Here is a 26241-nt window from a genome sequence, read left to right as displayed (position 1 = left end):
TTTAGACTTAGTCAGGGAAGAAATCATTTTTTTAATATAAAAATCATACAAATAAGTATCTGTGTTACAAATGATAAATAATACTTCATTAACATTTTTTGAATTGATAAACTGAGTAACAACAAGTAGACATCAAGTTATGTATTTGTCATCAGTGCTTTTTTTTAAGTACCAACCTACAAGGTGAATATAATGCAAATGTACATGCTGTGAGTCTGGTGTTTGTTCCAGCATCGTTACTGTGAGGACGTTCAGGAATAAGCTGTGATACTTCAACACACCATGGCAGGTTTTTGTCAGTTCATAGTAAACACAGTGACCCATCACACGCATTTTGTTTGGAAGTTGTTTTAAATGAGGGCAGGGCAGAGCTTTTGTGTTTACTTAGCATGAAGTATACTCAGTGCAAACGGGTCTAAAAATGCCCTTTGCTGTCCTGTTTGTCACATTTTATAGTGCACCGCTGTCCAAATGTCTCAAAGTGACATCTAGACAATACAGTGAAGATCAAGAAGAATCACATACTCTGTACATAGTTATATGTCCATTAATGTGTCAATAATGTGAATTCTCTATTCATAAAAGTGTTGATATATCCAAAAGAAAACATTGTTATAAGTTTATATTCATCTACCATTAGTTTGATTGTACTGTTTCGAGGAAATCAATCCTTGGTGGTCCCATATAACGTATACATTAGTCACTTCTCAGTTTAAAAAAAAGTATTGCTTAAATAAAATGGAAATAAATCAAGCAAGTATTATTCCCTTTTTTTTTTTTTCTGATACAATGTAAAAAAGAAGATAAACAAAGATTGTGCATATGCATTAATTGAGAAGTGAAGCTTTCTAATTCTTTGATCGAGTTTAGTGTATTTAGTCAAACAAGTTCAACCCTGCTGGATGCGCAGGGTTCAGATGAGGAGGAGTGTCTTTGCTTTAGTTCAATGTGTGTTGTGGAATGTTTGACCGGACATTTAGTCCTGCAGCTGTCAAATAAAAAGTCACTTAAGCGTAGGCTGCTGGGCTGGGTTACGTAAATGAGAATGAATGGACAGAGCTCATCCTGCCAAAGTGCTTTGTAAAAAAACATGAAGGTCTGAAAGCAATTACTTCTTCTACACACACACACACACACACACACACACACACACACACACACACACACACACACACACACTCAACAACAGTCTTAACACGGTCACCAGGACCACATAGGAATTTTGACATGTGCAACACGCTGACTTTAGATACGTGACTCACAGCTTTGACAGAAACAAAGTCATAAAATAAACTGTAAAATAGCTGTACAAACATTTGACAATAGTTATACTGAAAATACAGTGTGCATTATAATATTTACAAAAACAAGGCCTGTCGCTTCATGCCCGCTCAGCTGTAACAGTATACAAGAAACTCATGGCAGTTGCTTAACGTTAAGTGGCATTTTCCCCATTGTGCTTCATAGCTGTGTGCTCCAGTCAGGTGAGCTGGTCCTGAGTGTTTGGAGTCTAAGTCCAGAAATCAAACGGAGACAGTGTCTGAAGGAAATACTTGGTGGAAAAGAAAAAGAGATTTTTTTTGTTCACAGACTGGGCTCTCCAAAAGTTCTCCTGCACTCCATGACCCCTGCTCCAGGGGGCCTGTCACAGTTGTGTGTCAATTTGACCAGATTGGGGGTGAGGCGATCATATGCAAGCTTGTACTCTCGGTCAAATGCATCTGCAAAAAAACAGAAGGAAAACAATATTTATGTAGTAGATGATAATTATGGTTCATGTGTAACCTCCAGCCCATTTCAGCTTTTTTTTTATTTTTATAATTGTATCTAATTCAACAGTCCTGAACAGCATGTCGTTGACAACTCAAGACAAAACCAGTTCTTTCATCTTCAAAACGAAGATTCAAGATTCAAGATTTGTATTTGTCACATGCTCAAACAGATGTTCAGTGAAATGTAAAGACTGTTACGCAAGGCCATGCAATAAATGCTAAAAAATGACTAATACACATATATACAGTAAATAAAGAAATGTAGAAATGTAAGATAAGACATGCAGCCATAGTGGTCAGATAGACGCTAACATCGCCCTGCCAACAGGCTCTGGAGACACATACTGTAATATTGGGCAATTCTGAAGTTTACCACATGCTTACAATTTGACTGCCTTATTAAAGCTTGTTAGCAGCCTAACATTTGCTGTCTAGCACTAAACAAAATGTACATATGATGCTGATGGGAATGCCATTACTTTTCAGGTATTTGTATTGAAAGCAAATATTGGACAAATTGAAACTTTGGCCGACTGACGGAGTCAAAGGAAATTCTTGCAATCATCAAATTGCATAAGGTTGAGGACTGACATGCCGACAAACAGCTATTACGATTCAAAAAACGGTTATTCTTCTTCTACTTACCGATATTAATGTTGTGTTTGCCCAAAGACACCAGAGCAAGGTTCAATAAATCTCTATACAGACTCCTTAAAAACAGAAAAGAAAGAAGAAAGTAAATCAAGACTTTTCACTTAATAATCATCTTTTACACCAGATTTACAATCATTTCTTTGGTTCCTCACCTCTGTCTTTTAAAACCTAGCTCTGGCCCCAGCAGCTGGATGATTTGACTCATGGGCTGATAGAGATCACTCTTTTTAATGCTCCTCACAAAGCCCTGCAGCAGCTCCACGGTGAAGAGCTGCCCTTCCTCACACAGCCCAGAGCGAACCAGTGAGTTGGCACCTGCAGAAAGCCAGAGATAAAAGTCTCACTGATCAAACACTCATTCATCTCCATCCCTGAAAAATGAACTCTGAGGGTTTCGCCTTGATAAGGGCTGCGTGACTAAAAGGAATCCTTGTTTGAATTATGCATGATCTTCTAGTTACTTCATATGCATTATTTAATTTGCATGTAAATATCTGACCTTCATCAAACTCACCAGTGTTACCAGCCGAGTTTTTTTTTTTTAAATGAAAGCAATTTCACTTTTTTATGCCTTTATTTGAGAGGACAGTGGATCGAGTAGGAAGCCAGGGAGAGAGTGGGTAATGACATGCGGGAAAAGAAATTTCACTTTTTGAACTCAACTACAAATCAAATCTGTAAACAGTAAACACATCCAAAAACTTACAGTGTGTGTTCCACAGGACATAGCAGGGTTGAACTTTGTCTTGGTGCAACTTTAGATTGTCCCACATGATCCTCACAAGAACCTGCTTACTGTCCTCGGAAGAGATGCTCTGAGGAGTCTGCAAGAAGAAAAACAAGCATATGATTTAGTCCTCACCCTGAGTTTTAAAGTCCAAATGTGTAGAATTTTAATGTTTTAATGCCTATATATCTCTTCAAATATTTACTTTCAGTCAGGTTAGGTTTTATCTGTGATGCTTTTGTGCATACAATGGTGTAGCAGTGTCTTTTTTTAAATGACCACTAGGAGTCACTAAAGTAATATTCTTTTAACTCTAGACACAGAAGGTTTACGGGAATAACCTTTATTTCCAGAAATACAAAGATGAACTTTCTTGTCTTAATATAGATGAGTAGATAAACTCTACTCTCCTGCCAAGAAGAAGTCCTGCTCATATGTAACAAATAAAACCAGGAGTGTATCATCTTTATGGTAAAAACAAGGCTTTATTGTTAGCAGGTGCATCTTTACCTGGTTTCCATGGTTAAAGTGCTGGGAGGCCAGGATCAGGGCTGGCAAGTTACTTGGCAGCTCCAGTCTTCTGAAGTACCACACGAGGTTCCAGAAGACTATTGGGTGTTGGTCAACGATACACGGGGACGAGATGGCCTGGTCGCCCTCGTTAACGAGGAGGCTCTCCAGCTCCTTCCACAGGACCAGAGGGCTCAGGTAGGGCACTGTCACTGGAGCAGAGGATGGATCAGCTGGCTCGGTGCTTCCACTGCCCTGCTGCTCCTGCAGACGCGCCGGAGATGGTTCGGCTGCACCGTCTGCTGCAGACGTTTCGGCCTCTGAATTGAGTGTCGCCGACGTGTTCTCCTCTGTAACAGGATTAGTTTCTTGAGAAGACCTGAGGGGAAACACAGAGTGGATCTCTTTAAACAGGCCACAGGGATTAAATATTTCCTTTGTGTGTGTTTGAATGTGTGTGTGTGTGTTTAGTATTTTGCACATTAAGTGTACGGCATGTGAATAAACACTTTGTTCATACTATACTGGACTGAGTAAAGGGAGCATTTACCTCCTCTGTGGTCTCAGGTCTTTGATTTCCACATTGAGGAAAGGCAGGAAGGCCGTGCCACAGAAAGGACAAGTGCTATTGAGGTTGGAGTCGTTTGCTGTCCAGCCAGCCATGATCTCCTCATCATACACCAGACAGTCACATGTTTTACAAAGTGAACAGCTTGACATCTGCACCTACAGCAGCAGGACGAGAAATGAGACATTTTAGTCGTGATGGTTTGATTCATATCTCCTCAAAAGTGACTTTTATGTATGAGTATCTTACCTCTATGGTGTAATTAGGAACAGGTTGGAAGCGTTTGTTGTCGGGGGAGGCATCAGGAGTGTGAGGAGTTTTTGAGGGAAGTGCCAAACCACCTGGGTCAGTGGAGGATTAGACAATTAAACACCCAAGCCTAAGCCAAGATTTAACACAAGTATCAAAGCTATGAATATCTGTACAATCAGCAGACATGTTTTTTTTTTGTTTTGCAGTGCAGGTGGTTGTGTCCTGGGAGTGTGCATGCACGCGTATGAGTGCGTGTTCACAAGTTTTATGTTTAGCACAAGGGCCTCTACGTGGCTGAGAGCAGAGAAGCCTACACACTGAATCAGCCCTCATGCCTGCTGGCCTAGTTTCACACAGAACAACACCGACTCCCTCCATCACCGAGCCCTTCTCTTCCTCTAAATTTAGACTGTCAAGAAGTGATTTGCTGGGAAATAAAAAACACTGCTGCAGTTAAAGCAGCGCTTTATTGAGCACAGCTGTAAGCCGCCGAGATGTTTTTTTCATAAAAAGATAGCAGACTACTTAAAAACAAATGTGTTGCTCTATTACAGCAAATAGGACAAGATTCCTCAAATAAACATGAAATAAAAAATCGAACTAAGAGCATTGTTTAATAGACTCGCTTTTATGTGATGTTGTCTTCTTATTGCCTTTTTTAAATCTTCTTTTTACTTTTTATCTTATCGTATTTCTATATATTCTTCCCATTTTTTGGTTGCCTTCACATCCTCAATTTATTTTTATTGCTTGCATTTCATTTCGACTCTGTTGTAATGTGTTTTATCTCTTTTACATTTTTTCTCTGCGATCCTCTCTTCTCGTGTTGCTTGGGTTTTTATGATGTTTGAGAAAATGATGTTCTTTTGTGTTTGTGTTCTTGTGCTTTTCTTCTTTCTTGTATTCCAGAGCACGTTGTAAACCCTTTTTTTTTTTGTTAAAGGTGTGATACATGAATATTGAAACAATGTTTGTGATACAGGACATGGATTAAAAAAATTCAACTGACCAGAGAAGGAGTTGTGTCTGAACACTCTGTTTGGGGTGCTTGGGCTGCCCAGGTTTGCGTGACCCACAACAGGGCTCTTCCTGAGCCGGGACACGCCGCCGTGCTGGGGGGAGGTGAAGCCGTCCGGGTCCAGACAGGAGTCGTTATCGAGCAGCGAGGAGCAGTCTGCCTCCCCTGAAGTCAGTGAGGATACACTGATGCGGTCACAGTTTGTATCCTGCACGAGAGGATGAACATATTAATTGTTTATTTTACCATCAGTTATGTTTACAAAGAGTAGGTAAGTGAGGAATTCTGCTCTAACCTGTGTTAATGAAGTCTGAGAAGACAGACGAGAGTATAGACGGCTGGCCTTTTCAGCTACGCCCTTTCCAGCGGACATGAAGCTGCTCTTAAAAATGTCCATAGTCGGAGTAAACAGAGAGTCCATGGAGAACGATGAGTTGGAGGGAGTCGGTGACGAGGGTGACACCAAGGAGGAAGGCCTTTCTCTGACTTTGGCAGAGACGCCGAGAGGAAGAGATGGTGATGGCCGCAGTCTCTCCTTGGATTTAACAGACAGAGGAAGGTGGGTGTTGGATCTGAGCAGGGTGGCAGGTCTTGGGGAGGTGTGAGGGGAAGAGGAGGTGCGAAACAAAGGGCTCGAGGGGTTCTGCAGGTCCATGCTCGGTGTACGGCTGCTCAGGGGGCTGCTGCCATTGTTCATGTACGTCTCGATCTCGTCTGCGAGGTTGCGGCGTGCCGTGGGAGTGCTGCTGTTCTCCTGATCACACTCTTTCACTGCACCGGTTGCCAGAAGCGACAAGGGATCAAACCCCCTCTCAATACCTGTCCTCCTCACAGTCCCAGCGCTGCAGCTGACACTCCTCTTTCTGGGCACAGAATGCCTCTCTGATTCACTATTGTCCTCCACCACACAATTCAGTTTGTCAGTCTCTGTGTCCTCTTCCTCCACCCCGTGAAGTCTGTCAGCAGTGAGGTGAGGGTGCTTTGTTGAGACAAGGTGAGGGACGGTCAGCCTCAGACTTCCAGGTCCACCAGACAAGTCCAGAGATTTTGGCCTCTCGGTCTTTGACTGAACTCCACATAGAATGGCATCACTGGGCGGACTGGAAACTGGCCTGTTCTCATTGCCTGTATCAAAACAAAAACAAATATGGCAAGACTGTCAGCTTCCTTACACTAAGAATGACATCTGTGGCCTTCAATGCAAAATTGTTATCAATTTTAAAATCACCTTTTTTAATATAGCCCATTTACATTACAGATGCACTTTATAAAATGTAACATTATATTATATATTATGTTTGCAAGGTATTGTGTCACGTTTATATGTGCCTTATTGAGCCTTACTCGTATTAGAGCAGCTGGTTGATAAAAGAAAAGTAATGTCATTGTGTTTGAACTTGCTGCAGCTGCATGTGACAATCAAGAACCTTGAACTTACTAACAAACTTCATTATAAATGAATAATTATGAATTTCCCCCAGGGGATGAATAAAGTATTTATCTATCCATCTAATAATAAAACTCACCTGCACTGTAATCAGTTGATTTGAAACTTCCGTTGGAAGGAGAGGTCCTGCTGATTGGACCCTCGATCTCGGGTGCTGAAGGTTTAAAGGACACAAATCGTTAAGAGGAAACTCAAATGTTTTGTTTGAGTATTTGTTGAGTCTATCAGAATCTCTCACAATAAATCCTTCATGCAAAATCGATGGACGGTTACAAAAAATACCAGATTTTGTTAATGCAAGGTGTTCTTCTGATTACATCTGGAAAAACTTTGAGAACAACATGAAACAGTTGCCGTGGTGCAGAGAAGTTGAAATTAGCAGTTGTGTGGTTTCTTAAGAGACATCTGTCAATCTAAAAATATGTCTGTGTTATAAAACAAGGAATTAAGGACTAGTTTAAATTACAGCAGGAAAGGGGATTGCTTCAGACATAGCATGTTGTTATATGCAACCCAATTTAAGACAAATCCGGTCGTGCAAACAACGACCTGCTTACATAACACATTCATCCATCAGCAGAATATGTTTATAAAAAACATCCAAATATAAAAGCAAATGGACGAATAGAGAACACAGTACAGCACACCCACACTGTGATATGATGCCCCAGCTTTTAAAGAGAGAGCGTTCACTTTGCTGCCCGTGAGCTGTGATTTACACTGAAAGAAGAAACTAGGTGTCAAAGATTAGAGAGAGAAGCCGATCTATAACTCACTGGACTGCCTAAGCCCTTTGTCCTCCACCAGTGGAGTGTTGTCACTCTCTCTACCGCACATCCTCTCCTCCTCTTTGGACAGAGAGTCGTAGCCTTGGTCTGACTGTCCACCTGAAAGAGATAAGAAGCTTTACTCTCCAGAAAAAAAAAGAGGGACTTGCTTTTTTTTTTCCCCTTTTCTTACATTCCTGTTCTCGAAAGAGCTGAGTGAATAAAAAATTAGTATTTATTTTAGTCTCCATGGATGCTTTGTAAGAAACAACTGATCTCAAGAGTTATTCTTCAGCAGAGCGTGGTGACATTCCCCTACAGCTTTTCAACACGCAATGCTCCCAGAATAGAAAAGCAGGAGTAGCAAGCAAGGAATGGAGTCTTTGAAATGCATCATATTCACAAGGTCACACTGCAGGAAGAAAAAAAAAAGTACAAAACTCCTCCACTGTGATTTATTTTAACCTCACGGAATTTCTGCTCTACTCAACGGTTAACTCCGCTCAGGGATAAAAGGAGCTGCGAGCCAGATCAAAATGTCTGATATCGATGGTGTGGAACCTGAAAGCGTTTGATGATAGCTATAAATCCCTGTAGATTTCACTTTCCCTGTGACTCTTTCAAAATGTGGGGCTAAAAAATAAAGTTTTATCACGGCAAATAGAACTTTCTTTTGTTAAAGCCTTCTGTTCAAATCTGCAAAAGTAAAAGAAAAGCTTGCATTGTTTCATCACTCACTGCTCCACTTTGTCTTCTATTTGTCTTAGACACAGGAGCATCTTTTTGTGCAGATTATTTCAACACCTGCAGATAATGTTTAAATATTTATATGGCTCCTTAAGATTGCCTTAATTACATTTCTCACAATCATGTTGTAAGCTTAGAGCATTTCCCTATATTATCCTTATCAGTTTGAATATCTTATAAATGGCTTATCTATACTTTTACTTTGACTTTCTAAAATGCTGAAATGAGCTGCTGTAACATTTGGACACAACAGTTATAAGATGACATGGCTATGAATCATTTAGAGTTTGATCAACAGGAAGCAGCATGCGTGGATCACAATAATGTCAAAACAAAACTTTTGTCTGCAGTGACATTTATGTAGGGAAATTTATACAAGCATGCTGTTTAGCCACTTTTCATTTGGAAATGTTATCAGACCAAACGTCAAATTAGATTTAAAAGAAAAAAAGCTGACAAAAGAGCAGCAATGGTGGCGAAGTGAAAGTAGGAGTGAAATAGTAGGAAGAACAAAGCAGCAGAGCTTTTGGCTCCTTACCTGTGCTTAATCCATCATCACTGGAGTCCATTTTAGTGAAGTCAGTGTCGATGGAGGCGCGCTCAGCAGAGTCATTAGCACTGTCCAAGCTACCGTGACTGACAGTGTCAAGATCACTGCCGTCTAAAGGGAGATAAAAGAGAGGGGAGAGGATGAGAGGTGAAAACAAAAGACGGAGTACAAACAGGATCATAGAGCCAGCTGGTATGAAATCACTACATAAACACCGGGAGCTGTGACTTTCATCGTAGTCTAAAAGCTGCTGGAATGAATTAGATGCTATGAACTGTACATAAAAGAAAGCCAGACATCAACATTTTACTTTTCTGTCTTATTTTTAACAGAAGGCAGAGCAGTTTGAGGGCTGAATGATAAATAATAACTGCACATTTAGATTTTTTTTAAATGGTACATTTCAAGAAGTGTTAATCACTGAAGAAAACTAAAGTTTCATGCTCTCCTTCACATTGTTTCCGCTTCTGGAGTTCTTTAAATAAGTCTCTTGGTTAAATTAACTCAATACAAACGTCCCAGTATATAGATCATGCTGCAAAGCATATCATGTTTTCCTCAGACCCCTTCAGGCATCTGCCATTATGGTAATGTAAGTCTCACTGGGCTGCTGTGGGAATTAGGGACAGACATCAAGAGCAACCTGTGTGCTGAGATTGCTGGGGCAGGAAAACCTCTTCACTCTATTTAATTAGTGTCTGTAAAGAAAAGCAGGCTGGGAGATGTGCTTTAGGAGGCTGGCGTCAGGATAAACCTTGTTGTGGGACCGGGAGAGAAACCCTGAAGAAGCAGCTGCTCCCACAGGGTCACACTCATCTCTATTTCTATTCATGAAGAAGCACATGAGGTTAGAAAAACCCCTTTACTTTCTGTCTATCAGCAATGAAAAGTAACTACAGCTAAAGAAATCATTTGAATAATTGAAAATAATTTAGGACCTAATAGTCTTCGGCTTTGTTTTGATGTGCAATTAAACAAATTATGTATCTGATTAAATAACACATTTATGTTTGGAAATATTTTGGCTGATGAATAGAATCAATGTTAAATATGGATGAGTCTTTTTTTTGTGTAGAAGAATGTGTTTTTAATTTCTGATGGTTTTAATCATTGTGATATATGATTGGAATATCATGAATAAATATGTGTGCATTCACGTCCAACTCTCTGCACAATCTACAACATTATATCACACATGACCCCTTTTGAGGCAACATTGTGACAGTCCAATTCAAATCATTGAAATGATGTTTGTGATGGTTTCACTGGTCAAATGAAAAACCTCAGTGTGGTTTCTAGCTGAACATTGACATGAAGTCAGAACTTTAGTTTTCTTACCTGAAAGCGGAGGATATTGGAGCGGAGTCGGTTTTCTCCCTGCCTGCTTGAACTGGAGAACTCCAAGGACCACGTTCCTCAGCTTTCCCCACAAAAAGTAGCCACCTCTGGTGGTGGAGGGCCAAGTACTCTCCAACACCGCCTGCACCAAAGAACAAACAGAGTTCATGTAATCACACATTGTCAGGATCAGCTTAACTTTCCAGATTTTAAGCCTGATTAGTTTTTTGGATTTCTGACTTAAATGAATGTAAGTACACACAAATAGCACCCACCTTGTTGTAGTAACCATAGGTGATGGCATTGGGGTGAACTCCAGCTTTCTTCATTTCAAACAACACTCTGACTGCCAGGACGGGCTGGCTGTATTGACCACACAGCTGCAGCAGCACACGGTAACACACCTTGGATGAAAAATCAAGATTTGAAAATCAAGAATTTGCACTGTGACAAATTGTATGGATAACATATATAAACATATGATAGAAAACAAATGTAGAAAATTGTGTGCATGTCTTACCTCATCTGGAGCCTGCAGCTTCTTGTCCTGCATCTTCCTCAGCACGTCGTAAGCTGTGCGCAGAGCCCGCACCTTAGAGTGGGAGCTGCCGACAAACCCTGACAGGCAGATGAACCACAGGCCGTAACAGTGACGCAGCAGGCACTTGGACCACATCTGAGGCATGGCTGAATGGGTTTTGGCCATTCTTTGAGCTGATTTGATCTCCTGTGTTGAAAGAGATGACATGTAAAGATGATTCAACATCCTCCAGAGAGCAGATTCTCATTTTGTATTCAAATGTAAAAATGTATTCAACACTAAGCGAAATGAATGCAGCATTGAAACGAGCGGAGGTTCTTAAAATCCAAATATAAACAGAGCTCAAGGAGGATAAAATGTGACATGAATTTAAACAATTTATTGTATAAAGTATATGGTTTTAAAACAGAAAAATGGTTGAAGACAAACAGCGAAAACGAGTCATTGTATAAAGTTTTTCTGAAACAATAAATTAGTAACTTCTAGAGTAAAAGTAATCGTGATAAGATACTTTTCAAATAATCTTATCACTCATACCACTGACCTGTTTCGAGCGTCTAAAGATCGCTGTCGGGCTGGCTGGGCTGCTGTGCCGTGCAGCAATGCCTGCTGACGAAGGATTTGGTCCCTCCAGTGGCTCCAGAAGCTCAGCATTCAACACAGGAAAGCCTGAGTAGCTGCAAAAAGACATATAGTCAGTCATCAACCAAAAATAGAAACCAACCCAACATAAGCATGAGTAAAAACAAAACAGACAAGAACAAATAGTCACCCTGGAAGTTTTAGTTCTGATATAAGAATTAAAAAAAAAAAGATGTGCTCTGGATTACAAATAAATCAGAAGTGACAAATTCTTTAACAATAGAGAGAATTTGTGCTGTTTAACACCTTTGGGAGCTCCACTGTGTTGTTTAGAGGTGCTCTTGAACAGTTTGTCTGTGTAAGGCACAGGGTAAAAGAATGAAACATCTTGTCTTTGAGAGATGGATGTGCAGTGTGGTACCTATAGCACAGAGGATGCTCCTCTCCTTGGGGCAGTGGAGGCAGCTCTGGAGGGTTGACATAGACTGTGTGCTCACTGCAGTGTGATTCATCCAGTTCGATCAGTCTGGTTTCCTCCGGGCGTTCACTCTCCATCTGGTTTGCAAGAGAATCACATACTGTTATCCTCCCTCTGTTTTTCCTTCTTTTTTTTTTTTTACTCTGAGCTTTGCTATACTGTACACATGTATCCATATGTGCTGATGGTGCCAGGAGGCTCATGGGCTTCTGATCTTATGTAAGGCCTCAGATCAGATCAGATATGAGGGTCATTGAGGACAAACAGATGTCGGTAATGAGTCCGTTTACATCAGAAAAACGACTGTGCCTTCACTCCAGTTATCTAAAGGGCAGCTTGATCCTATGAATCCTCCAGGACGACATAAATCTAGGCCGCAGTGACCTGGGCAAAATGAATGTCATGTTGCTCGAGGGACACGGCAAGCATTAAATAGTACCACTTGGGAGGCAATGCATTTCCTTTAACTCAGACATGCTGATTGATCTGACGTAGAAAACTGTAAAAGCGCTACAGCCCAATTTAAAACAACACACACAGAGGTATCACTCCTTTGTGTTGCATGGTTAAGCCCATGTTTTGGTTTTTTTTTCGCAGGAGGAAATCAGCGCTGAATAGCTTCCTGGGCTATCATTAAAACTAGAAATGCTGATGTGCAGTCACTCGGCTTATCTAAATCGATTACCAGCTTATCTCAGACTTGAGCTTCACTAAAACATTAATATTATGGCAGCGTCTGAATAGCTCCCCAAGGCTGAAGCGTTACAGGAGTTTGTTCCACTCAGTCGAGTGGATGATTCAGTCAACGGACTCCCTCTGACCTATTTGCCCCTGCTTCGATTCTGCTCAGTGTTTCGCCGCTTGCTGCCCTTCCTTTTACACCCACGAGGCATTTCTCAATCACGCACTTGTTGTCAACCTCAGCAGCAAAATGGATCAATGCTTCCACTTCCCGATAATAATGACCACAATGACCACTCATACAGGAGCCCTTACTGTTCTTGCAGGATGTGAATTTGACATCCTGATTTCACAAGTTTGCAAGCGCAGAGAGGTTTTTGTTTTTTTTGGGGTTTTTTTTTTGGAGGGGAGGAAGTTGTTTTGTGTGTTACAAAACGTGTAGGCGGGTTGTGTTAATAAAAGCTGTTTCAAAATGATTCACTCTAAATCATCAGGATTAGTCCACTTCAACAGGATTTCAATGACAAAACTCATTTGATTTCGACAAATATGGATTATCAACTCTTCCCGTGGCTTTCCTCGTCAGACCTTTATATAATACTTCACGGAATCTTTTCAAACCAGAAACGTGTACAGAGTCAGCGATGGGCAAGCAGAAATAATTAATCCCACTGTCTCCGTCTCACCTCAGAGTCTCTTACAGTTCTTACTTCTCTGTGTGTTTAATTTTAATGGCACCTGGTTCAATAATGCAGATTGCTGACACACACACCGACGGCTAATGCACGGCCTCACATTCAAGCCTTTTGCTGCCATGCACTTTTTTGTTTCAAAGTAATCCAGCTGAAGTCAGCACACTCATACTAAAAACTCTGAGCTGAGTCATGCTTGAATTACAAAGGAAAACACTTTGATCGAGATCAAACCTGATGCTACGACTGCTTTTTTTTAAAAAGGGGGGAAAAACAGAACACTACAACACAAGCTCTGGTATCTTACCTTTCCTCCAGTGGTGAATAGCTACCAGGCAGGGTGCATGATGACAAACAGAGGAGCAGAAAAGGGGGAAAAAAAGGCAGAAAATCAGAAGAAGAAGAAGAAGAAGAGGAAAGACCAAAAAGAGGACGAGAAAGAGAAGCACTTTTTAAAAAACACTGAAAGGAAAGAGGATATTTAGGAGGCTAAGAGCTTAGTGCCGACGTTGAAAGAGGCTCGAGGGAGATGTTGGAGTGTTAATTACACCTTGTTTATTTCTATTCAGCTCCTGTTATTTGCTTATTAGCTCTTTTAAATTAAACAAAGCCCTAAATAAGACATCGCGCTTGAGAGGACAGCATGTGATTAATCTTTCCCTTTTAGCTTTGTTGTTCTGCAGGCGGGTGGAGTTCAGACTAAAACATCGTTATTGGAGGAATTGTCTCGACACAGCATAATGGGGCATCTCTTCTGATAAATTGTCTCTGAGACAAAAAAAAAAAATCCATTCCAAAGATCAGCTTACAAACCTCACCTTTTCAACACACTCGTCGAAGAAAGCCAGGCTGGCGTCTTTGTCACTGACAAAGGAGCACTCCTCTATGAAGCGACTGAACATCTGAGTCTTGGTCATGAGGGAGTAAAACCTCTGATTGGAGCGGTCTCTGCTCTTTAGGAAGCCTGTGAAGCAAAACACATAATGTAATGACGAACATGACAAGTGGACATTAATAACATATAAAAGAAAAATTAACATTCACTCGTAAAGCGGTTTCATAATGCAGAATTTAAAGGAAATGGACACTATGACATGAAACAACTTGTTCTCCACTGCTCCACTTGCATAAGAGCACCCAGATGTGCTATTAATCATGGTGGTTTCGCTGACTTTTCATCCGAGCCTAATTTCCACTGAGGTTTGTTCTAAAATCACCAGAGTCATCACAAGCAGGGATTTAAGGCAATTTTATGATGTGGCAGAATTCAGACCGTAACCTCCTGACCAACTCCTGCACTAAATCACATAAAGGTGCTGCAACAACAACCATGTCCGTGTTTTTTGTGATGAAATACATCAAGAAGTTCTAGACTGAGGCTGGAGTGTACCTTGGATGTCAAAGAGGGAGCTGGCGTCAGTGGTCTTCTCAGAGGGGGCCTGTGTGATGGGCAGAAGGTAGGAGCGGTAGCCTCGGAGGATGGCGGCCATGAAGCGCAGAAAGGCCTCTTGGATCTCCAGCTCCAGAGTTTGGAGGCTCTTCCCACCATCCAGTTCGCTGTCAGTCACCGTGTGCTCCATCTGCACGTCTTCACGGTTCAGCTGACCACCTGAGAGCACACAAAAGGAACGCTTCAATTAAGGAAGAACTTGACTCAAAGAACTTGATTAGACAGACTTGTTGGGGTTGTAAAAACAGAAAATAGCAAAACAAATTATATGCAGAGGTGAAACTGAAACACTCACAAGAGAAACTAAATAGTTTGAATGTGACTCCTATGTAACCAGCACATAGTAAACTACACATTGGCTGAAGACAGCTGAACATCCTGTGACAAGTACATGTTCAATGTACATGGAAAACAACAAGAAAAGAGCTACTCCATATCAGAGCGTCTGCAAAGGTGTACTTAGAGGCTATCCAACAATTGTTCTTCATTTCTTGATGTATTGTTGTGTTTCAGGGTCCCTGGCCAAAAATAGACCACCTGATATTACATCATTATTTTTTCAGGTCAAGTGAAATGGATCATGATAGCAGAAAACATCAAAGGTAAATGTTATCTAATGCCTTTTCTAGGCTGCGATTGGTTTTGCTTTTGTTTTTAACCATTACAGAAAAAGTCCATGTTAGAAAGACAGATACTTCTTCTGTTGTTTATTCTGCAGATATACTTGAGTAAAGCCCAACACAAGAGGCCACATGAGGATGACATTTGAATTTAGGGGAACTCTGGGAATCATACATTTGTTTAGTAAATGTAGAGGTAGGTAGGTTGTAAAGGAGTGGATATAAGATAATATATCTTGGTCCCCAGAGGCGAAATTCGAGATAACACAGGACTAATTGACACGTCTTCCAGGAAATCTCCTGAGAAGCTCTCAACATTATCGGTTGGTTTAAAATAACATTGTAAGTATCCATTGAGTTTTCTTTAAAATGTCCCCGTACAGGCTGACTCAACAGACTCGACCTAAATTATTCATGAAAGCACAATGATACAGCATCAGACTGGACTCACCTTCGGTAAGCTGCTGATGAATTTTATTGAGAGTGTTCAGAAGATGTTTGCAGGCTCTCCTGGGCAAGATTTTCCATGTTAAAGCCTTCTTGTCGTCTTTTCTGAAAGCACACCATATGGTTTTCGTTACACAGGGAGGATAATCAAGAGACGCTGCGAACTGATATAAGAAGGAAGATGGATTCGTAGGAAAAAAGGTCTGACATTTTAATCTTCACAAAAAGCTTGTAAATGGATGTGGGACTCTAGCAGTACCCCAAATGTGAGTACTGTGTGAATAATTCACATTCCAGCTCCTATCGTTACATAAGAGACTCTCACTGGAAGATGCAGATAACATTGTAAAGAGCCTATAAAAGCCTTTACTGAGGAAAGATGATTTTAAACTGCTGAAGTTGGCCATCTATCACAGAGCTGTCGCGGTTAGAGGTCACTCACTGAGAGATTGTGTTGGTGTCCAGATCCACACAGCTTATGTCGGCTGGGGGCACGTAGAGGTCAAAGTATCTGGAGTCAACACCCACGATAAAGGGACACGGGGCACTGAGCACATCGGCCAGCGCCAGCGGGCACAGAGGGATGTAGGGGCACGGCCAGTGGAAGGGAAAGATCATCTGAAAGGAAGGAGACATGATTTAGCATCAAAACTGACCATATTCAAACAGTGGCCATTTAGCTGTTGCACGCCCAGAGCGGGAAGCTCAAATGATGTTATAACGCCATAGTGCTGTGTTCCAGGTTTTGAGTTAAATGATCGGATTTCTGACATATTATCTTCACTTTTTGATCTTATCAAGAATATTTAGGGACATCGTACAGAGAGCATTTTTAAACATCATACATAGAGGAAGAAAAAATAAGACTGCGCATGTACAAGTGCTTAAACTATACAGCTCTGACTACAGGACAGAGAGGGATGCTGACGTAGTTCTAATACCTGACAGGATCAGGGTCTTGGTGGCCAACAGTGGAGAGTGTCTGACCTTACATTTTCTTTTCAGTGGTTACCGCGATAACAATAAGATGCACCTTTAAGATCTTTGTGTATGAATGTGTGATGAATCTTGTAACCAAAGCAGATTGTTATTGTTAGTTTCTCTTCAATTTGAACGATTATTGCTGTTGAGCATACATCTGATTAGTATTCATTAAGCTCTGCTTGTAACCACATCCACTGTTGGAACTTTAATCCAATTAAAGACCACCCTCTTAAGAGTCATTATAAGAAAAATGTGTGAATAAAGAGAAAGAAGGGGAGACTTACGGACACAAGTGCCTCTGTAACACTGGTGAGAACAGCTGGACGAAGAGAATGAACCAGGATCTTGTGCTCTGTGACAGCCAGCACCAGCAGAGTGGCTGCATTCTTTGGGCCCAGATTTAACAGCAATGTGGAAAGGCTTCCACCACTACAGCACCAACACACACAATAATACACTTAATGGTTTGACATTAAGAACGCTGCGAAACAGTATGTCTTTTTGCTTTAATATTCCTTTTTGCTACCTGAGGGGCAGTGGGGAGGAGACAGGTTGGCTCAGTATCAGGCTGTCATGTGGAGACAGCTGTGGAAGACACACAGGAGTGCAACAGGGCATTAGAGGCTCAGTGGGTTTAGGATTAAGCTCATGACTATTAAGACATTCATGTCAAAACAACTTAAGAGAAGATGCAGATGTGACGCCATTACTTCACTCATCATATTTCACATTTTAAATCACCTGCACTAGGATGCGTGGTCTCTGCGTTGAAGGGAATGGCACCGTTTGCATGAAGTGAGAGATGTGCCTGCGAGGGAAAACATCATCACTTAATAAAGCAGGACTAAGAATAGACCAGAATCCTTAAAACGGAGTTCACTCTGGCTTTGGCGAGCAAAATGAATCCGTAATACATCGCTTACTTTTCAATTGGGAGGGCATGCGGTCCAGAGATGGAGTATCGGTAGAGGAAAGTGAGAAAGCTCCTGAAGGACTGGAAGAAGGGCCAGTGGGAAAGCAGACAGATGCTCTTGTTGTTGTAAACACTCCTGGTTCCATCAAGTCCCAGATCAGAGCTTGGCAGGCCGAGCTGTGAGCACTGACGCTCGGACAGGTTCTCCTCCGAGTAAGGCTCATAGAACTGGATGGCTGCTCCATATACCTGCAAGGTAAAGGTTCAATTTATCAGGAATTAAGAATATATTACTACATGCACAAATAGGCACACACAAGGAAATGTGAAAGTGATTTAAACTTCAAAAAGACACAAACTACAGTAGTCAGAGGTCCATTGATGAGCCTAATCATGCAAGATGCTGTGGGGGCTCCACTAGAGAATTTCCATCAGAATAAATAAGCTCAATCATTCTCGGCCCTTTGAAGCTGTTCCACCCAAATAAGTAAACAACTCATTCCAGATATGAAATGCCAGGAGACTGGTCGGCAGACTAGAGGTTGCAGAGAAGGGGAAGTGAGCACACAAGGCATTCAGCTTTTGAAACTTCTGCACCAGCCTGAGTGCTGCATGAGCTATCCATTATTCAAAAGATGAGCCGCAAAAAAATGTTTCATGCTGCATTGCTTTCAAAGACTAACAGCCATTTAGTATTCCTGCAACAGCCCATAGGCTATTTAGGATTCAAGTCGGAGTTAAGAAGTTGATTAAGATTGTCGCGTATTCTCAAAAATACATCTGCAGTTCATCAACAGACTAATCCACGAGGGACACCAAAGGCCAGGGAAGACAAAGGGGGGATAAAGATGGAGGGGACCGCTAAAAGAAAAAATATTTGTAGATTTCACGCACACAAAATAGTTAAAAGTTAATGAACATATTTTAAAGCAACATGTTTATTTGTAATGCTTTGGTAATTACCTTTTCTCCAGAGGCCCCTGTCAGTACGAATGTGGAAAAAACGGGCAAAGAGTGTTTGGTGTGTGCCGGCCAGCACTCGATAGTAGCCCCCATGGGCAAGCAGAACATAGGCACTGACTCGGGCAGTGGGAAGGATTCATAGTCCTCTTCCGGGTACCTACACAGAAGACCTGGACACATATACATACAGCAAAGTCAATCAATCAAACACAGAAATCATGACTTGTGTATATGTGGTTATATATCAAATAAAAAAAAAGGCTGATTGATTGATTTAAAGGCTTAATATGTTAAAAAAAAAAAACAACAGACATTGCATAAAACAAATTACTTGAGGATTCTGGAAAGGTTTACCCACTAATACAACTTCTTTACCTGCTTTATATGAGATGGTGTTTGCTTTAGCCAGAGACTTCTTGTAACAAAGGTAGACAGAGGATCCCCACTGGAACAAAAAGAAGAGACAAAGACCGTCACAGATCAATCACAACCTGCCTCAATATGTGCTGACGCTACAGATACAGATGTGTTCTCAGAGCTCTGTCCCACCATGCTGCTGTTGAGGTTCTTGTCCACCTTGCAGAAAGTGTGGGGGGGCGTCTCCCCCTTGCCGGGGATGATGATGCAGACATCAGTGACAGCCAGCGAAGTGTGGGGCTGGCTTTTCGGGGCGCGGCGGTAGGTGATGTAGATGCGTTGGGATGAGGAGCTGCTGATGTTCGCAGGGCGCCCTGAGGGTGTGGTCTGGACTATGTGACATCCAGGCTTCAGCTTCTCCTTCCACTCATACAGAATCCTAAAATACCAAGCAGTGAAAGAGTAACTACCTGTGTTTTTGTATCGTTTAACAAAATGAAAGATTTGATTCACTGCGAGATGTCATACAAGAGGATGTGTTTAAGAGCAGATTATTATATCCTCAAGTCAGAGGAGTGATTAGTGGAACTGGTTGAGTAAAGGGTCAGTGACTAAGGATTACTGCTTACCCAAGATCTGTCAGAGGAGGCTTATCTCTTCCTCGCTTGAAGCACAAGAAGATTTGCGGGCCCCTAAGGCTGGCTCCATTGAGCTCTGCAGACAGGCCTGAGGGGGTGCTTTCCACACAGGTGAAACCCGGGGGTATTTCCTCACCCAGGGAACGGATCACCACAGCTACGTCTGTGATGGGGGCTTTGGTTTTTACTGACTTGGGACCAGCGTCGTCAAAGTGTAGCTCTTCCTCCAGTGGCTTGGGCGAGTCGGTCAGACCGGCAACCACAAAGTAGTCCGCTACACGAGGCCCTTTATCCTCCATCATTGCCCATTCCCACACACTGTGCTGAAAGTAGAGAAGAGAAGGGTTACGCTAAAAAAAAAAAAAAAGTGTCAATTTTACATTTGCAATCAGGAAACAACCTTGCTGAGCAGACTAGGCTAGCTAAAAAAAAAAAATTAAACACATTGTAATTGTTGCATTCATCATAGGAAACACTGTACAATGTATGCTATAGTGAAGAAATAACAAAAATGTAATGAGAGCATCTGGAAGCATTCAGCATGCATTCCTGTCTGCAAAAACACCATATTTCACTATGAAATATGGGAGTGTTTAGGACCACTGACCTTGCTATATGCCATGACCAATCATGTAAAATAAAACACATGCCTTTGTAGGAATACAGAAAAAGTATGTGAGGTGGAAAAGTACCAGAACTATTTCTGAGAATTGGGAAATGCTGAGAGGATGCAATGCGGTGCAGCAAAAACAGCTTTTTCTGAGTTATTAGTGGAGGAAATATTCAGACGATGTATATTCTGAGCTCAACAATGTCATGGGAATGAAAAGAATAGAGGGAGCGCCTGTGAGTCAGCTTGTTATAGCTTGATCACAAAGCATGTAGCCCGACAAGCCCTCTCAGCACAGGGCCAGCTTTTTGTGCTTCAGCTGAAGAGCCTGTTTTATCTCTCTCAGCAGTTCCTCCACACTCACGGGCTAACTGATAAACAGTGGCCTATTATTTCCTCTACTGGGATGTGAAGGAGTTAGCATAAAGTTGTCTCCCTTTGTCCCAGCTGGATTTGTCAGCGACAGAAACCATGGCCCCAAAAAGTGGTGGCCATATCTCACCCACTTAGGACTTTGGCTTGCGGTGGTTTTGATCGTGTGAGACGCTGTTCCCTTATGTGGCCGAGTGAGTTGGAACAGCAAGCTAAGCACTGCTAACAGGCTTAGGCTGTGTTACTGACCGCTAACCAAAAAGAAAACCAAACCCAAAAACATGCACGTACAAAGTCATGCTAAGGGGATGAGTATGATTCAGACATCTGTATCCAGTCAGTCTGAGAAACCTTAATTTATTTATTTGATTTCTACGCCTACATCAAAAAACAATAACTTATTCAAATACATTTCCTGTTTCATAAGCTTGTTGTCCTTGCACATTTGGGAGAGTGGTCTTTTTAATGGTGACTCATCATCACAAGGTTGCTGGTTGACTTCGGGTGTTTCAGCCTGCGGGGGTTTATGAGTGTTTATGTCCAATGTTCCCTGATTAGCTGATGGCTGTTTTGATGGAGCGTTTTCATGCTCGACAGTGTTTGAGCCTAGTGGGTAAACCCAATGACTCAGCCTGCCAAACTGCAAAAACATTTCTGCCTCTTTTGATCTCTTTCAACGATGGATTGTATTAAATTGCCGAAAGTATGTCACAGTGCAGCAGCACTTTGTTTTGCTTTTCTTTTGCGTCTTTTGTTCCACCAACGTTTGATTCAAAATGAGTTATGAGTCAAGCAAGTTTTCCATGTTCATCAGAATCAGAATTGGTGTTTATTGCCAAGTACACGTACACACGCAAGGAATTTGACTTTGTGTTTTGGTGCATGTTGGAAGTGGTTTTGAGCATAGAGCTTAAATTAAAATATAGAAATAAATGTCTACAAACAATATTACATGAATGAATTACACTTTTGGATGGCAGATAATATTTTATCTGCAAACATAACGCTTTCTAAGACTGCTGTTCCATTACAATGCTCCATATATGTAAAAGTCAAGTTGATCTTTTAGGCACTTTTATCTTCTCGATGAGCTGATCATTTGTGTGTTGGAAGAGGGAAACATCTAAAACATGCAGAGCAGTGGATGATCACTGCATGAGTGATGCTATACGTCTGATGGCATGGCAGATGTGTCATGTAATAAAGTTCAAGATTAAATACAAAAATAATCTCCAGCTCCAACAGTCATTATATCTATTCCTCCCCCTCAGCAGGAAGCAGAGGCCTAAAAATCATATCTAATCCTCGCCATAGCAACAACATTAAAACTGGGTGCTGAAGTGAAGACTGAACATCGCTTTCTCTGAAGATAAAAGGAGCAGGGAACATTGTTCTTGTTAAATACAGGTCGACTAATAGGCTGTGTAGTTCACATATGTATTCTGTTGAAATTGGAGTCTCTGAAACAGCCCGAGGATGAAACGTTTTAAATATCAACAGATGTATCTGTAATGTAAAAGTTAACAGCTACATATTTTTGGCCTTTTCAGTGAATCTACATGGAAATACTATTTAAAAAAATCTCACTCCCTGCTCTGTTTTTAAATCCAAAAGAACTTGCCTTCAAAAATCCTTTGAGACCTGCTTTAGAGTCAGAAAACCTATAAATAGACATGATAGGACCAGACTTGATATTTTATCATCCACATGATTTTCTACAAGCTTCTAACTCTCTCACGTACTGCATGCAATCTTGTGTTAAGTTAAGACTGGAACTGAGTGACTCACGGTCTCCCCAGAAACTGCAATCTTTTCATTAACCACAGTTTTTCTTCATTAAACCTGCACAAATAAGGACATGGCGGATTTCCTCTTCTTTCCAGCTAACAAGTCAACTTCCCTTTTTTTCTAACCACGATGACTTTTTTTTTTTGTGAGTCACTTCCAACCGTCAGCTTGACAAATTTTCAGTAATTTGTTAACCACTGGTATAGTTCCATAATGTTGCAAACATTAAAAACATTTTTTTGAATGTCACTGTCAGAGAGCCGTAAACTTTACATTGTCCTCCCTCACTATCTGAGAACATCGCTCATCCCATTTCTGTACCTGCTGCTCTCACAGCATGCGCCGTCGATTTAAACTGAAAGTGTCTTAACTTTAAAGCCCTTTTCCTTGTAGAATGACTTTACATATCAAGGAAAACAATGGCGTCTTTCTTCTCAACACAACATTTGTTTTCAAATATGGAATTGCTTAAAGACAATAATATTAACAACTAAAAAGATGTCTTGTTTAAAGCTGGAACTGTGGAATAATAACTTCAAAGTGCTTTTTGCACAAGGCCTATATTCATATCAATATGAAAGTTAAACACAAGCTTTTCTCTTTCTACGCTATATTATTGATTATTAACATCCTGCACCTTTATATAACATGCAGGGAACATTTTGTTTCCCACATCTTTCCCCCCAGCAGTCTTACAGACTTTTGACAATCAAATCTAGAACTGTAACCCTCTCCATACACTGTATGCTGTGCAGTGGAATAAAAGCTTTGCAAACAACAGCGTTGGTGTAATGATGACCCAAGGGAGAGAGGCAGCCCTGCTGGACGGTCAGCCAGGCTATGCAGGGATTAAAGGGCTGTGTAACAACAGGGAGGGGGAGGGAGGCTGGGCAGCCTGATCTGGGGAGGCAACCACCACCACAACATTTCACTCAGCATCTGTTCCCTCTTAAACACGAACATAACCCTCATCAGCCATTTGCATTCCTTACGTTTGACAGGGGGTACCCCTTCTGTTTGATGAGGAAACCACACACGCCCATAAACACAGCAGAGAGATTAGGAAAACATACTCCATGCCAAACGAAATATGAAAGATAACTACATTATAAGCCTACAATGCCTGCATTCAGTGCATTTGGTTTGCTAAAAAAAAAAAAAAAGCTAGTATATAGTCCTTTTATATAAAATATAAAACAAATGACCACAGCGACCATAAAATACTACGAAGGGGTTTTCTCGTACCCACATCTCAAGAAGCCATCTTATGGAGCATCTACATGGGAGGCAATGAAATACGCCTTATGACTTTATTGTAGCCAATGGGCGAGCTGCAAATGTAAAAACAGATGCTCACTATAAAGCATTAAATCATTCTTATATTGCATGTAACAATAATATAGCCGGTCGTGTTCCGTGCTGTTTAATAATCGTTACAAACCATCATATAATTAAATCAGCCTCAGTCACAGAGATGTTTATATCGCTACAACCATCATCACAAAAAAACAAACAAATCTCCTGATTTATACAAAAAAAAGAATAAACTAAATAATAAAAAACAGGGTGATTTTACAGACTGGGTGTGCGTCTCTTGTTATCATTCACAATAAAAGAAGAATCTACTCACATCTCAGCACGATTCAAAGAGGATGTCGAATAATGAGCCCACGTCGAAAAGCAAGCTTTCAGCCGGTGATGTATTTTCCTCACTGCTTAGTTGTTCGTTTATCTCTGTGCTCATTTATATTTAAAAAATAAAAAAAAATCATAATTCACAGCGCAGTAAGACAAGTCCGAACCCGACACCGTACAGACCTGAGCAGCGCTTTATCCACAGACCTGTACCGCTGTTCACGTGACTGATTACAACCCTCACTGACGTCATTGATGACACTGCAGGCAGCCGTGACTGAAGACCGACGTCCGAAGGTGTGAAGAAACCATCGTTTGACATAGGCTGTAAACAAACATTAGGCAAATGTTAGGATGTACAAAGACTGCCACCACTCAGCTGCACAGAAGAGCAAACAACAGGTCAACATGTACAGGGACGCTTATTGTTATTTTTATTATTTCTTTTTTTACAGTTGGTGTGTAATTGTTTTAGATAATCCAGAGCCATGCATGTGATGGTGTTAACAACTGTAGAAGTAAGCCAACTAGAATATGTTTTAGTGGCTTATTTGTTTCATTTTGTTTCATAACATATAGGCTAACTTATCACTGCACACGGTAAAGGCTACTGCACAGTATTCATTCATTTTATTTGATAATGTCTACTTTTCGTGTTCCAGCTAAACTGGTTGTGTTGTTGTTTTAATTGCTGAAGAAATACAGATTCTCAGTTAACTTTCATGGAAGAGAGAGATCATTTTTAAATCCTCACATTTAAGAAGCTGGAAACCAAGAAGGCTGTTTGGCATTTTGGACATGAAAATTAATAAAATAAGCCTTCATAATTCACTCATCTAAATAGTTGGCAATAATGCCTACTGGCTTTTTTTTTTTGTCACTCACACTCTATCAGCTTTCTTCACATATGGTGGCCTAAAAACAGTTAAAGTTCTATCTACTGAGCCTAAAACTTACTGAAGTCAGCCTGTGTAACAACAGTTACCCTTTATTCTTTTCATTTGTATATATATATAATTTCATTAAAAAGGCACAAGACTTATTCTCTGTGAGAGTTTCAGAAATTCTTAATGTGAAATGATTTCACATGAAGGACAATACCTTTAATGATTTAGAGAGAATTAACCATTTCTCTCTGCTTTAGCAATGATATGTGCAAGTTCTGTAGTTATAAAATAATTGAAGTTAAAGTCAGTCTGCTGCAGAGAATGATCATTTGTCGTCAGGTTCAGATTTCAGAGGGGTAGAGAAGTACCTGTATGCAGATACAGCTCAGTTTCTGTCTTGCTCTCTAGCGCCCCTCTGTGGTGATTTCTAACACATACACTTCTCTTGATACTTACGAATGACTATATTAGAACACCGGAAGACTGCAGAAGGCTGGGGTGTATTTTGTTTTCATCCTTTTTGCTGAGTCATCTTTGAGGTTGTGGTTGCCTTTTTTAAGATGTCTTGAGAGTGCATCTTCCTGTTTTAATGTTTCAGTTGTCTACTAATATCAAATGATACATTTCCAGTATGTTTTAAACAATAGTTAAAAAGGAAAATGACTGCATTGCAGGCAATCCATATGGGCATTGAAACAAGTTTTGGGGTACTTGCAGCCATTTTCCTCTCTATTCATACTGGTAAGTCGATGTACTGTAGAGGCACCTACAGTGTTAGTGATTGGGGACACAGTCCTCATTCTTTGCAGAAATACATTAAAAGCTGTATGAGTCCTTTTCCGTCTTTGTTTCCCTGGGCAGTTTATCTGCGCTGTATGGCACTGGAGGGACGGTAACAAAAAGAGGGAATGTGGATCTACAAATTCTAATTTTAGAAGATAAATCCATCATTTGTCTGAGACAGAGTTAAAGTTTTGGGTCAACTTTAGAGTCCTATTTTGTACTAAATGAGAATGAATGAGGACCAATCCCTTGTTCTTGCATTGGGAACATGTTAATGAAGGATAGCTTAATGTTAAATACAACAGCAGGAATGATTACAGCATGATTACATCATTGCTTTTGGCTTTTGTCTGACATGCTGTAAGATTCCTCCATTGAGGTCAAAAACGATGTTAATGTATAAACATTGTGAAGGTTATTTTCTTTATTACATTCAGCTGTATCCATTTTCAATGTCTGTGCATCTTAAT

At 40.8% G+C, this 26241-nt stretch overlaps 1 protein-coding gene across 2 annotated transcripts; it reads right to left on the bottom strand.

Annotated features, from left to right (window-relative positions):
- Positions 1-11: 11 nt before the first annotated feature.
- Positions 12-24310, bottom strand: dennd4a (DENN/MADD domain containing 4A). 2 transcript variants are annotated; one of them, XM_020631329.2, is made up of 31 exons: positions 24097-24310; positions 19688-20019; positions 19251-19497; positions 19077-19146; positions 18702-18871; positions 17749-17987; positions 17567-17633; positions 17352-17410; positions 17110-17254; positions 16284-16459; positions 15846-15946; positions 14715-14933; positions 14143-14288; positions 13632-13652; positions 11895-12028; positions 11436-11568; positions 10871-11077; positions 10626-10754; positions 10351-10492; positions 9001-9123; positions 7725-7835; positions 7028-7102; positions 5797-6626; positions 5493-5709; positions 4481-4572; positions 4214-4389; positions 3664-4042; positions 3133-3250; positions 2579-2741; positions 2418-2482; positions 12-1721 (listed from the first exon to the last, which is right to left on the bottom strand). In XM_020631329.2, the coding sequence occupies exons 2-31, from the start codon at positions 19996-19998 to the stop codon at positions 1585-1587; spliced, it is 5202 nt and encodes a 1733-aa protein (XP_020486985.2). In that variant the 5' UTR covers positions 19999-20019; positions 24097-24310; the 3' UTR covers positions 12-1584. The 2 variants fall into 2 exon arrangements, with proteins under 2 accessions (XP_020486985.2, XP_065813252.1); XM_065957180.1 differs by lacking the exon at positions 13632-13652.
- Positions 24311-26241: the final 1931 nt, after the last annotated feature.

Source organism: Labrus bergylta, chromosome 7, assembly GCF_963930695.1.
Source record: "Labrus bergylta chromosome 7, fLabBer1.1, whole genome shotgun sequence".
NCBI lineage: Eukaryota > Metazoa > Chordata > Actinopteri > Labriformes > Labridae > Labrus > Labrus bergylta.
This window is presented reverse-complemented; position numbering and strand designations above follow the sequence as displayed.

Coding starts and splice junctions, on each gene's coding strand:
- dennd4a (XM_020631329.2), bottom strand. CDS start 19,998: ATGATGGAGGATAAAGGGCCTCGTGTAGCGGACTACTTTGTGGTTGCC. Junction 17,411..17,566: donor GACCACGCATCCTAGTGCAG/GTGATTTAAAAT, acceptor TGTCTTCCACAG/CTGTCTCCACATGACAGCCT. Junction 3,251..3,663: donor ACTTTAACCATGGAAACCAG/GTAAAGATGCAC, acceptor TTCTTCTTGCAG/ACTCCTCAGAGCATCTCTTC.